At 37.5% G+C, this 14,581-nt stretch overlaps 1 protein-coding gene across 8 annotated transcripts in view; it reads right to left on the bottom strand.

The window, feature by feature from the left end:
- Positions 1-14,581, bottom strand: part of LNX2 (ligand of numb-protein X 2) — a 92,969-nt gene that overhangs the window by 9,834 nt on the left and 68,554 nt on the right. For 7 of the 8 annotated variants that reach the window (XR_016388746.1, XR_016388745.1, XM_089899696.1 and 4 more), the window contains 2 exons: positions 12,663-12,840; positions 7,768-7,999 (listed from right to left, as the gene is read on the bottom strand). Coding sequence is in view for 5 of the 8 variants with exons in the window: in XM_089899696.1 (XP_089755822.1) it covers positions 7,768-7,999; positions 12,663-12,840 (410 nt within the window). In the remaining 3 variants the exon portion in view is untranslated. Of the gene's footprint in view, positions 1-6,131; positions 6,362-7,767; positions 8,000-12,662; positions 12,841-14,581 lie in introns of all 8 variants that reach the window. The other variant, XR_016388747.1, reaches the window with a different exon arrangement.

The following is a 14,581-nucleotide window of genomic DNA, read 5'->3' as shown; positions in this document are numbered from 1 at the left end:
AGGTGATTACAGAATATTGCATAGAGCTCCCTGTGCTATACAGTAGGTCTTTGTTGGTTATCTATTTTATATGTAGTAGTGTGTTTATGTTAACCCCAAACTGCTAATTTATCCCTCCCCACCATGTTTCCCTTTGGTAACTGGAAGTGTGTTTTCGAAGTCCATGACTCTGTTTCTGTTTTGTAAATAAGTTGATTTGTATCATTTTTTTAAGATTCCACATATAAGTGACATATGATAATTGTCTTTCTCTGTCTGACTTCACTTAGTATGATAATCTCTAGGTCCATCCATGTTGTTGCAAATGGCATTATTTCACTCTTTTCATGGCTGAGCAGTATTCCATTGTATACACGTACCACATCTTTATCTGTTCTCTGTCGATGGACGTTTAGGTTCTTTCCATGTCTTAGCTATTGTAAATAGAGCTGCAGTGAACATTGGGGTGCCTGTATCTTTTCGAATTATGGTTTTCTCTGGATATATGCCCAGGAGTAGGACTGCTGGATCGTATGGTAGCTCTGTTTTTAGTTCTCTAAGGAACCTCCATACTGTTCTCCATAGTGGTTGTACTAATTACATTCCCACCAACAGTGTTGTTGGGTTCCCTTTTCTCCACACCCTTTCCAGCATTTATTGTTTGTAGACTTTTTAATGATGGCTATTCTAACTGGTGTGAAGTGATACCTCATTGTAATTTTGATTTGCATTTTTCTAATAATTAGCAATTCTCAGCCTATTTTCATGTGCTATGTGGCCATCTGTATGTCTTCTTTGGAGAAATGTCTGTTTAGATCTGCCCGTTTTTTAAATTGGGTTGTTTTTTTTAATATAGAGCTGCATAAGCTATTTGTATATTTTGGAGATTAATCCCTTGTCAGTCGCATCGTTTGCAAATATTTTCTCCCATTCTGTGGGTTGTCTTTTCATTTTGTTTATAGTTTCCTTTGTTGTGCAAAAGCTTTTAAGTTTAATTAGGTCCCATTTGTTTATTTTTGTTTTTATTTTCATTACTCTAGGAGGTGGATCCAAAAAGATATTGCTGTGATTTATGTCAAAGAGTATTCTGCCTGTGTTTTCCCTTTAGAGTTTTAAAGTATCTAGCCTTACATTTAAGTCTTTAATCCATTTTGAGTTTATTTTTGTGTATGGCGAGACCTGTGTATGGTGTATCTTCATTGATTTACATGCGGCTGTCCAACTTTCCCAACACCACTTGCTGAAGAGACTCTTTTTCCATTGTGTATTCTTGCCTCCTTTGTCAAAGATTAATTGACTGTAGGTGTATGGGTTTATTTCTGGGCTCTCTATTCTGTTCCATTGATCCATATGTCTGTTTTTGAGCCAGCACCACCCTGTTTTAATTACTGTAGCTTTGTAGTACTGTCTGAAGTCTGGGAGGGTTATGCCTTCTGCTTTGTCTTTTTCTTCAGGATTACTTTGGCAATTCTGGGTCTTTTATGGTTCCATATGAATTTTAGATTATTCTAGTTCTGTGAAAAATGTCATTTTATAGGGATTGCATTAAATATGTAGATTGCTTCGGGTAGTATGGCCATTTTAACAATATTCTTCCAATCGATATCTTTCCATTTCCTTGAGTCATCTTCAGTTTCTTTATTCATCTTTTATAGTTCTCAGGGTGTAAGTCTGTCACCTCCTTGGTCAGGTTCATTCCTGAGTATTTTATTTTGGGGGGTGCAATTTTAAAAGGTATTGTTTTTTACATTCCCTTTCTGATAGTTCATTGTTGGTGTAGAGAAGTGCAACTGATTTCTGAACGTTAATCTTGTATACTGCTAACTTGCTGAATTCGTTGATCAGTTCTAGTAGTTTCTGTGTGGCGTTTTTCTCATATAGTATCATATCATCTGCATATAATGACAGTTTTACCTCTTCCTTTCCAATTTGGATGCCTTTTATTTCTTTTTCTTGTCTGATTGTTGAGGCTAGGACTTTCAATACTATGTTGAATAGAAGAGATAAGTGGACATCCTTGTCTTGTTCCAGATTTTAGCAGGAAGGCTTTCAGCTTTTCACCATTTAGTGTTATATTGGCTGTGGGTCTGTCATAAATAGCTTTTACTATATTGAGATATGTTCCCTCTATACCCACTTTTGTAAGAGTTTTTTTTTTTAAATCATGAGTGGATGTTGAATTTTGTCAAATGCTTTTTCTCCATCTGTTGAGATGATTACGTGGTTTTTGTCTTTTGTTGATGTGGTATATCACATTGATTGATTTGCTTATGTTGAACCATCCTTGCGAACTTGGGGTGAGTCCCACTTGGTCATAGTGTATGATCTTATGTGTTATTTTCTTGAGAATTTCTGCATCTATATTCATCAAAGATATTGGCCTGTAGTTTTCTTTTTCGGTAGTGTCTTTGTCTGGTTTTGGTATCAGGGTGATGATAGCTTTATAGAATGTCTTTGGGAGTGTTCCCTCCTCTTCAATTTTCTGGAAGAGTTTGAGAAGTATTGGTATAAGTTCCTTTTTGTATGTTTGGTAGAATTCGCCTGTGAAGCCATCTGGGTCCTGGACTTTTTGTTTGTAGGGAACTTTAAAATTGCAGATTCTATTTCACTTCTAGTGACTGCTCTGTTCAAATTACCTATTTCTTCTTGATTCAGTTTTGGTGGGCTGTTTGTTTCTAGAAACTTGTCCATTTCTTCTAGGTTGTTGAATTTGTTGGCATATAATTGTTCATAGTATTCCCTTATGGTTTTTGTATTTCTGCGCTATTGTTATGTCTCCTTTTTCATTTCTTATTTTGTATATTTGGGTTCTTTCTCTTTTCTTCTTGGTGAGCCTGGCCAGATCCTTTCAAAGAACCAGCTCTTGGTTTTACTGATTATTTTTCTATTGTTCTTCTAATCTCTATTTTATTGATTTCTCCTCTGATCTTTATTATTTCCTCCTCCTGCTGACTTTAGGTTGTTTGTCCTTCTTATTCTTTTATTAGGTTGTTTATTTGAGATGAAGGCCTGTATTGCTATGAACTTCTCTCTGAGAACTGCTTTTGCTGCATCCCATAGATATTGTATGGTTGTGTTTTCACTGTAATTTATCTCAAGGTATTTTTTAATTTCCTCTTTGATTTCCTTGTTGACCCACTGGTTTTTTAGTAGCATATTGTTTAGTCTCCATGTAACCATTTCCCCCCCCTCATTTCTTTTTCTGTGGTTAATTCCTAGTTGCATGCCATTGTGGTCAGAAAAGATGCTTCAGATAATTTCTATACTCTTAAATTTGATGAGGCTTGTATTTTACTCTAGTATGTGGTCAGTCCTAGAGAATGTTCCATGCGTACTTGAAAAGAATTGTATATTCTGGGGTTTTTTTGGTTGTAATGTCCTGAATATATAAATGAAGTCTAACTGTTCTGTTCTATCAGTTAGGATCTTTATTGCTTTACTGATTTTCTGTCTAGAAGATCTGTCCACTGATGTGAGTGGGGTGTTTAAGTCTCCTACTGTTATTGTATTCCTGTCCATTTCTCCCTTTGTTTGTTAGTATTTATGTATTTGGGTGCTCCTACAATAGGTACATACATATATGTTGATTAGTGTCAAATCCTCTTCTTGTACTGATCCTTTTATCACTATATAGTGTCCTTCTTTATCTTTCTTTATGGTCTTTGTTTTAAAGTCTAGTTTGTCTGAGTATTACAACCCCCGCTTTCTTGTCATTTCCATTTGCGTGAACTATCTTTTTCCATTCCCCCACTTTCAATGTATGTGTCCTTTGCCCTAAAGTGGGTCTCTTGTAGGCAGCATATTGTGGGCTCTTTTTTTTTTTTTAATCCAATCTGCTACTCTGTGTCTTTTGATTGGAGCATTTAATCATTGACATTTAAGGTAATTATTGATAGATACGTATTTACTGCCATTTTAAACCTTGTTTTCTCATTGGTTTTATACTTCTTCTTTGTCCCTTTTTCTTTAGTGGTTTAATGATTTTCTTTTGTATTATACTTATGTTCTCTTTGGTTTCTGTGAATCTATTGTATACTTTTGATTTGTGGTTAACCCTGTTTTTCAAGTATGTTACCCCCTTCCTATATCTATTTGCCTTAGATTGAGCCTATATTATGACTGCCAAACACATTCTAGGAAAAAAAAGTCTACATTTTCTTACTCTCCTCCCCCACGTTTTATGATTTTGGTGTCCTCTTTTACATCTTCATGTTCATCCTTTTGCTGTTCATTGTGATTATCATCACTTTCACAGAATTTTTTTTTTTTTTTAATCTGTGTACTGGCTTATTTAAGTGATTTACTTTCCACTTGTGACTTTCTCTTTTCTATAGATTCTTCTTTTTTATTTGGAGAAGACCTTTCAATATTTCCTTTAGGATAGGTTTAGTATTGCTGTATTCTTTTAGTTTTTGCTTGTCTGAGAAATTCTTTATCTCTCCTATTCTAAATGATAATCATGCTGGGTAGAGTATCCTAGGTTGCATATTTTTCCCTTTCAGAACTTTGAAATCTTGCTACTCCGTTTTGGCCTGCAACGTTTCTGTAGAGAAATCAGCTGATAGCCTTATGGGGGCTTCCTTTATTATTAACTCTTTTTCTCTTGCTGCCTTCAGAATCTTCTCTTTAACTTGTGCCATTTTTATTATAATATGTCTTGGTATAGGTCTGTTTGGGCTTATCTTGTTTATCCTGTACCTGGATATCTGTTTCCTTCTTTAGGTTTGGGAAGTTTTCAGCCACAATTTTTTCAAATACATTTTGGTCCCCTTTTCTGTTTCTTCCCCTTCTGGAATTCATATTGTAAGTAGATTGGCCCACTTTATCCCATACGTCTCTTATATTGCTTTCATTATTTTTCGTTTGGTTTTCTGTCTGCTGTCCTGATTGGGTGATTTTCATTATTCTACCTTCCAGGTCACTTATTCGTTTTTCTGCCTTATTCATTCTGTTGTTCATTGCCTTTAGCTCAGCTTTCATCTCTGCAAATGAGTTTTCTTGGCTCCTCTTTATAGTTTCTAGCTCATTTTTACAGTACTCTGCATTTCTGTCCACAGCCTTTCTTAATTCCTTCAGTCTAATAGACACCCATTTCACAAGAAGATAATGAAAATACTGAAGAGGTCTGTTTCATTGTTTGTTCTTTCTGGGGAATTCTCTTGGTCATTTAATTGGGAGTGGTTCCTCTGCTTCTTCATTTTACTTACATTTGTTATATTGTATTTCTTATATTTAGTTATATATCTCTTACTCTGTGGCCTTGGAGCGCTATTTATATTGTATTTCTTATATTTAGTTATATATCTCTTACTCTGTGGCCTTGGAGCGCTATTTATATTTAGGGGCGTTGCTGTGTAGCGTGTGTGGGTTTAATATATTTGGTGCGAGGGTTGTTTTTAGTATGGATGCGTGTCGCCTATTTCCTCAGCATGTGCTGATCATTATCCCCTTGATAGGGAGTGTGCTGATGCCTGGTCCTGGGATTCTGGGTGGTGGTGGCAGCTCAGGCTCACCCCTGGAGCACGTGATGGGAGCGGAGGTAGCTCACGACCACTCCTGTAGTCCAGGAGGGAGGTGGTAGTGGCTTGTGACTGCTCCTGGCGTCTGGGCAGGAGGCGGCTTGCTACTGCTCCTGGAGCCTGTGCAGGCAGTGTCCTGACCTCTGAGTGCACACACAGGGGAAAGGGCTACAGTGGAAGGTCCTGCCCCTCCCCTTGTGCATCCCCCAAACAATGGTGCCTGGCTTCTAAGGTGGCCCAGGCTTCCTCCATGTGTACCCTCAGGTGCAGTCACAGTAGATTTCAGCCCCCCACCCCCCACGGCTGTTTCTGCACAGCCAACCCCAGTCCTCTCCCCAGGTCTGATCTCCAAAGGCCAAGTTCCAGCATCCACCTGCATGGGCAGACATGTGTCTCAGGCTGGGGAGTGCAGGGTGGCCATCTGTGCAGTCTTCCCACTGCTCTGGCTGCCATAAAACCAGCTGCTGCGTTCTCTGAGGTTCTGAAGCTCCCCTTCTGTCCTGGCTAATCTTCCCACTGGTGAGGGGGCCTTCCAGGACGCAGGAACCTTTCCTCTTTCACAGCTCCCTCCCAGGGGCACAGGTCCTGTCCTGATTCCTGTCTCACTTTCTTTTTCTCTTTCTTTTGTCCTACCTGGTTATGTGAAGATTTTCTTGCCCTTTCAGCAGTCTGAGGTCTTCTGCCAGCATTCAGTAGATACTCTGTGAGAATTGTTCCACATGTAGATGTATTTGTGGGAGAAGGTGAGCTTCCCGTCCTACTACTTCGCCATCTTGATCACTTATCCACTTTTCCTTCTCAGGATTGCTTTGGCTTTTTGGGGTCTTTTGTGTTTCCATACAAATTTTTTAATTTTTTTAGTTCTGTGAAAAATGCCATTGGTAATTTGATAGGGATTGCATCGACTCTGTAGATTGCCTTGTACTATCCTGTGCATTTCTCATCCAAAATCTTTGTTATTCTTCCTGGCACATCAGAAAATGCTCTGAACAAAGGAAGAGGTACTGACCCCAAAACTAGCCTGGAATAACAAATAAGGGAAGCTACAAGAAGCATGGGGGTTTCTCCAGGACGCCATTGGCCTCGGCCTGTGCAGCAGCAGGGTTGGGCACTTGGGCAGAGCTGCTCAGCATGAGGGTACAACTTCACACACAAAGCTCTGGGCTGAGTGTTTGATAAGATCAGTTAGGTTCCTTCTGACAGCTGACACCTCACAACTTAGATGGCATGTCTGCAGGAGTTGAATAGGAACCATTTAAATCTATGTTGACTTTTTAATGGGGAAAAAAATCAGTTTTTAAACACATGAAGCAGTTAATCATCTCTGTCGTGAAAAATCTCTCCACAGGGGCCCTAGAGTTCCCTGAAACAGTTATTCTATTACAGTTTTATGCCCTCTTTTTTTTTTCCTTCTTCTTTTAACTGAGAGGACAAGTCAGCAAGTTAAATTAATAAATGAAATCCAATAGTATCCTTGCTTTTTGTGTTATTCTTCATGTGAAAGTACTTTATAAACCATATAGCACTGTATAAATGCTAGTTATTATAAATTTATTCCACATGAAGCTAGATGGCTCAGAAACGGGCATATTCTTATTGCTTATTTTAAAGAATCAGTCATTTTCATACCAGTTTAAAAGTCAAAACGTTTCATCATATTTCAGTTTTCAGGATTCTTCTGTACAATAAGAATCTAAACTGAGCTGGAAACAAATGAAGATGGTAATTCACATCCTCTCTACCTCAATACCAAATTACACAACTACCACCTGGAGGTTCCAAAATGTCTCACGACCAGACACCGAACAACTACAGAATGTCCTGTCTGGTGAGCCGGTCATGAGCTGTGACCTCCTCCTAAAGGGGGTCAAGAGCAGTAACGCTTGAACACCAAGGGTGTGGCCTAAAGACTCTTATGTCCAGTAAAAACTCAGTTTTACACTCCTTTGTAGGAAGAGTGGGGCTTTAGAAATACTTCTGGGATAGGGAAAGGCCCCACACTTTGACCTATTTTTTCCGGTGAAAAAATGCACATAAGTCTAAGCATGTATCAGAGTGAATGTTGGTAAAGCCGTTCTAAGCAAGAGACTGACCACCCAATCTCATAGCTGGCCCACTGGGGAGCCTTTTGTAGGAATGAACAGAATAGCTTTGTTTATTTTTGTAAACAGAGGTAAGTCTTTTCAGCTTCGTTCTTAATCTGCTGTGCTATACCCCGATGAAGGTTGCAATTGCGATTTTCCATAAAACAACAGAAAAGCTGCAGTACCTGGGCAGCCCAAGCCACATGACCCATGACGGGGACCAGCTGGCATCGTACTCATTCTCGCTGACAGTGCTGGGCTGCTCATCTGGGCCGTGGGTGGCCTCCTCCACAACCTGCACCTCCAGTGCTTTCAGGGCCACCGTGGGCGATGTGGCGCTGGCCTTCAGCATAGCCACAGCCTCACTGTGACTTAAACTGGTCAAATCGATGCCATTGATATTCAACAAGATGTCACCTGTTCAAATAAGGGAGCAAGAAAAATAAGCCACCAAGTGATTACTTCCCTGTAAATCCTGTTATCTGTAAACTAATTAACAAAGGTTAGTTCCAAAAACTCAGGTGACATAATAAGGGAAAAGACCATTTTTCTCTTTATAATTCTTAGAATACTGAGGAAAAATCCAATTCATGGACAACACTCCAAAACAATTCAAAAATTTTAAACAATTCAAAAATTTTAAGTAATGTAATAATATGTAGGAAAAGGTTTGGCTCGAGGCTCTGGAATTCAGTTGGGGTCCACGTCATCAGCCCTGGTATAGCTGTGGACGGGCCCTGGGCACCTTCATTTCTCTTCTTACCCTTCCTTCCAATTAGAAAGTGATTTGATCTTTTGCTCTTAGAAGGGAATTTTTAATATATTCTACTTTATATTGATACGGTTTTATACATCTAGACAGCCCTACATAGTTCACTCAGTGCAATCATCTCAGTATGTAGAGAAGATACCCTTGGGCCTACACAAAGAAATGAAACTTGTGATTTGAACATGTCCTGCTTGAAGAAGAAAAGTAGTCTTTGTTGCTCTGCCAAGTAATGTAATAAAAAAGAGCAATGAGGCTCATATAAAAGGTCAGGAAGGAAAGGATTAGTTTTATAGGAAGCACAAACGTTTGTACTAAGAAAGCCCGCGGAAAATCCTGCTCCCCCAATTCATCATTTTTCAGATTATTAAAGCAAAACATTCTCTTTGTAGAAAACTTTGAAAACATAAAATAACAAGAAGGAAATAAAATTACCTCAAATTCCACGACAGAACAAATAACTTTAAAAAAGCCTTCTGAAGATATAATTCATATACCATTCAATTAAAGTCTGTAATTTTATGGTTTTATAGTCACAGAGTTGTACAACCATCATGTCATTTTTAGAAAATTTTTATCACCACCCCCAAAACCCTGTACCCATTAGTAATCAGTTCCCTTCCCTGAGTCCTAAACAACTACTAAGCTACTTTCCATCTCTACAGATTTGCCTTTTCTGGATATTTCATATAAATGGAATCATGTGGTCTTTTGTGACTGGCTTCTTTTCCTTAGCATGTTTCCAAGATTCATTTATAGTGTACAATGTGTCAATATTTCATTCCTTTTTATGGCCAAATAATATTCCATTGTATGGGTAAATCAGTCTCTTCATCCATTCGCCAGTAAATGGACATGTGGGATGTTTTTACTTTTTGGCTATTATGGAAAATACTGCTATAAACCTTCACGTACAAGTTTTTGTGTGAACATGCTTTCATTTCACTAGGAATGGAATTGCTGGGTCATATGACAACTGTTTAACTTTTTGAAGAACTGCTAAACTGTTTTACAAAACAGTTGTACTGTTTTACATTCTCTCTGGCAAATATATGAGAGTTTCGATTTCTTTACATCCTTGCCAAATGTTATTGTCTTTTTTTTTCTATATTCATCCTAGTGATGAATTTGCATTTCCCAATAACTAATGTCACTGAGTATCTTTTCAAGTGATTATTGTCCATTTGTGTATTTTCTTGGGAGAAATGTCTATTCAGATCAGTTGCCCATTTTTAAATTGGGTTATTTGTCTTTTATTATTGAGCTATAAGGGTTCTGTAATCCCAAACTCCTAATTTATCCCTCCCCACCATGTTTCCCCTTCAGTAACTATAAGTTTGTTTTCAAAGTCTGTGAGTCTGTTTCTGTTTTGTAAATAAGTTGATTTGTATTTTTTTTAGATTCCCTATATAAGTTGATATCATATGATATTTGCCTTTCTCTATATGACTTCACTTAGTATGATAATCTCTAGGTCCATCCATGTTGCTGCAACTGGCACTATTTCATCTTTTTAATGGCTGAGTAATATTCCATTGTAATATGTACCACATCTTCTTTATCCATTCATCTGTTGATGGACACTTAGGTTGCTTCCATGTGTTGGCTATTGTAAATAGTGCTGATGTGAATATCGGGGTGCACATATCTTTTCGAATCATGATGTTCTCCAAATACACGCCCAGGAATGGGATTGCAGGATATGGTAGCTCCATTTTTATTTTTTAAAGGAGTCTCCATACTGTTCTCCATAGTGGTTGTACCAATTTACATTCCCACCAACACTGTAGGGAGGGTTCCTTTTTCTCCACACCCTCTCCAGCATTTATTATTTGTAGACTTTTTGATGATGGGCATTCTGACTGGTGTGAGGTGATATCTAGTAATTAGTGATGTTGAGCATCTTTTCACATGCCTTTTGGCCATCTGTAGATCAATAGACCATAAGTGCATGTATTTATTTCTGGGCTATCCTGTCCCGTTGATCTATATTTCTGTTTTTGTGCCAGTACCACACTGTTGTGATTACTGTAGCACTGTAGTATAGTTTGAGGTCAGGGAGCCTGTTTCCTCCGGCTCCATTTTTCTTTCTCAAGATTGCTTTAGCTATTTGGGGCATTTTGTGTTTTCATACAAATTTTAAAATTTACTGTTCTGTGAAAAATGCCATTGGTAATCTGATAGGAATTGCACTGAATCTGTTGATTGCCTTGGGTAGTACAGTCATTTTGACAGTATTGATTCTTCTGATCCAAGAACATGGTATATCTTTCCATCTGTCTCATCCTTGATTTCTTTCATCAGTGTCTTATTTTTCAGAGTGCAGGTCTTTTGCCTCCTTAGGTAGGTTTATTCTTGGGTATTTTTATTCTTTTTGATGGAGTGGTAATTGGGATTGTTTCCTTAATTCCTCTTTTTGATCTTTCATTGTTAGTGTATAGAAATGCAACAGATTTATGCAACAGATTTCTGTGTATTAATTTTGTATGCTGCTACTTTATCGAATTCATTGGTGAGCTGTAGTAGTTTTCTGGTAGCATGTTTAGGATTTTCTGTATATAGTGTCATGTCATCTGCAAACAATGACAGTTTCACTTCTTTTCCAATTTGGATTCCTTTTATTTCCTTTTCTCCTCTTGATTGCTGTGGCTAGGGCTTTCAAAACTATGTTGAGTAAAAGTGGCGAGAGTGGACATCCTTGTCTTGTTCCTGATCTTAGAGGAAATGCTTTCAGCTTTTCACCATTGAGTATGATGTTAGCTGTGGGTTTGTCATATATGGCCTTTATGATGTTGAGGTAGGTTCCCTCCATGCCCACTTTCTGGAGAGTTTTTATCATAAATGGGTGTTGAATTCTGTCAAAAGCTTTTTCTGCATCTATTGAGATGATCATATGATTTTTATCCTTCAATTTGTTAATGTGGTGTATCACACTGATTGATTTGTGGACACTGAAAAATCCTTCCACCCCTGGGATAAATCCCACTTGATCATGGTGTATGATCCTTTTAATGTACTGTTGGATTGTTTGCTAGTATTTTGTTGAGGATTTTTGAGTCTATGTTCATCAGTGATATTGGCCTGTAATTTTCCTTTTTTGTGGTATCTTTGTCTGATTTTGGTATCAGGGTGATGGTGGCTTCACAGAATGAGTTTGGAAGTGCTCCTCCTCCTGCAATTTTTTGTAATAGTTTTGGAAGGATGGGTGTTAACTCTTGTCTAAATGTTTGATAGAATGCTCCTATGAAGCCATCTGGTCCTGGACTTTTGTTTATTGGGAGTTTTTTAATGACAGATACAATATCAGTACTTGTAATTGGTCTGTTCATATTTTTTATATCTTCCTGGTTTAGTCTTGGGAGATTGCACCTTTCCTAAGAATTTGTCCATTTCTTCTAGGTTGTCCCTTATTGCCACAGAGTTGCTTGTAGTAGTCTCTACGGTCCTTTATATTTCTGTTGTGTTGGTTGTGGCTTCTCCTTTTTTCATTTCTAATTTTATTGATTTAGACCCTCTCCCTTTTTTTCTTGAGTCTGGCTAAAGGTTTATCAATTTTGTTCATCTTTTCAAAGAACCAGCTTTTAGTTTCATTGATTGTTTCTATGTCTTTATTGCTTGTGTTTTTGGTGTCATATCTGTGATAACCATTGATTAATCTGTTGCATAATCCAAGGCCATGAGGGTTTACACTTGATTTTCTTCTAAAAGTTTTAGCTCTTACATTTAGGTCTTGGATCAGTTAATTTTTGTGTATGACTTCATTTTTGGAGAAATAGCTTTCAAGACTCACTTTTCCATATGAACCAAGTGTATGGAGAATGCTATTGTTACCACTACCACCCCCACCCACACAAATTATATAGTATCAATCACTGGGGGTTGTGAAATTGTGAATGAATTAATCCCTAAAAACCACTCCTTTTTATTAAGTTTGTCTCTGCTCCACCTCTTCTGTGATCCCCCTCCCACCCAGACACCTTTTTAATAGGCAACAAGTGTATTTCAGTGAGATGATCCTTCAAAGTATCTGGTCTACCATAATGCTGGAAGCATAAATCTCTTAGAGGGTCTTTTCCAACATAAAATAATCCAACAGTCAGAGTAACTGTTAGAAAGATTATTAAGCTTCAGCAATTTCCCTTTACGTTAGGCATTTTTCTAACCTTATAGAGAGGCTTTATGCTTCCATTACATACAGGACATTTTAAAGGATTTTAAAAAGCCATGTTTAATAGGAAACTTTGTAGACATTATTTTTAAAAATGTGAGTTGACTTTGGGAGATGTGGTGAAACTGTACAAGATCCTAGCTTACCTCTCTTGATTCTGCCATCACGTGCAAGGCAGCCATGAGGTGGCACACTGGTCACAAAGATGGGCAGTTCCCCACTTTTACTTCCTCGGCCCCCAGCTACTGTCATTCCAAGGGACTCGTGTGGTTCCTTCTTTACAGTAATGTGTTTTTCTTGGCATGTAACACACTGGGCAAGATCCTGAACATGACAGGAAAAATTTATTGGATAATGAATAATATATATAGCTGAAGTAATGACAGCTAAAGTAAAAACATAACGTGGCAATTTTAAAGTCATTAAAAAAATATCACCATAGAACTGAAAGCAATACACAGTTCTTCAGAGGCCGATGAGCCCTGTGGATCACAATGGCAAACTTTGGACTACTGTATTTTCACAGGACTATATATGGAACTGAAAAACTCAGGACTGTTGACATAGGGGAAGTCAAAGTAAAATAAGCATATCATTTGTATAATTACCTTCAGCTCTCAGATATAAAAGTAGATAATGCATTTGAATTTTAAGATTCTGAAGAGAAGCCAATTAATTTTACTTCCATTTTTCTCCTATATTCTTTGAGAGAAAAGCTGACATAGTATAAAAGTGTGGATTTTACTAACTGCCAGAAGAAAGCTACAGAGCTCTCTTCTGATTCTGACTAACAAGGGTTATTTATCAGAGCACTCAATCGTGAAGCAGGTGCAAATCTACCTTCAAAATTTGTGAAAAGATAAAAGGATGTGAAATAATTGAATTTTTGAAGTTAGCAACAGGGAAATAAATCCCCAGCAAACTATATTCTCAGGGAAAAGCTATTTTTACTGACATTTGTTACTGTTACCTATTACTGAGATACTCCTGGAAGAAAAGGAGAATCTAAAATACCACTTTTCTGAATTAGAATTCAATAAAATCAAGGTGTACATATGCAATACGAATATTAAAATAACATTTATCGAAGGCTTAACTATGTGCAAAAAGCTCACAGCTTTACATGCGTCATTTCATTAATCTTCACAGTGGTCCTGAAAAGTAAGTACTATTATTGGCCCCATTTTATGGATGAGGAAACAACTTAGAGAGGTCATGTAACTTGCCCCAAATCATACAACTGTAAGTTCCTGCATAGGGATCTGAGCAGATGCAAATATATAAACATATGCTTTGCATATGTGCACATAATATGTATACATATTGTTTATATGTACCCACACCACATGATTACTGTCCTGTTAAGTGTAACAGCGGAAGCTAATGTCTCAAAAGGTTTCCAACATTTATCAGCTCTGAGAAAATGTAGATAATAACATTAACAATATCAACAATAGAAATATGAGTTACCTTTACGGAATTATAACATGCCTTTAGTGACATTATTTGAAAGTGTTGACAAATCTGTGAATCAGGCCCTGGAACTGCAGGCCCATCTTCCTTTCTCTGGTCCTGGAATCCATGTACTCTTGAAATTTTATTAAGGGAACTACTGCAATAACAGCCTGGTGTTCCTAGAAAATGTTATGACCTAGTAGAAAACTTGGAAATGTCTTAAGGCAGTCTCCTGTTTGAAATCTATCTTAGTATCCTTCAAAATTGGGCAAAACCCACTTTATTATGAAGACAACTCATGTAAACTCAGTCTTGAGTATATTTATAAGCAATTTTGGCTTGCAGGTATTTAATCAATTAAAGGTGGTTGTTTTATTCCTCTAGATGGCGCATATATATATATACATTATTTTTTCCTCAGGAACCAAACCAGACTTCAAAGATTATACTCAGAATACTTCAAGGAAAGTTCTAAATCATACAAATGTTTATCTAAGCAGCTACTTAAGAGGCCTAGTAGCAGGCTAGCGTACTGTGATTTTTAGTGATGATTATAATCGTCTGAACACGTTTTCTGGTGAATCTGTTTATCTTCCCTAGGAGACCCTTA

Source organism: Delphinapterus leucas, chromosome 18 (assembly GCF_059928025.1).
Source record: "Delphinapterus leucas isolate spDelLeu-1000000601 "Yukka" chromosome 18, BTC_Dleu_Yukka2, whole genome shotgun sequence".
Classification (NCBI taxonomy): Eukaryota; Metazoa; Chordata; class Mammalia; order Artiodactyla; family Monodontidae; genus Delphinapterus; species Delphinapterus leucas.
This window is presented reverse-complemented; position numbering and strand designations above follow the sequence as displayed.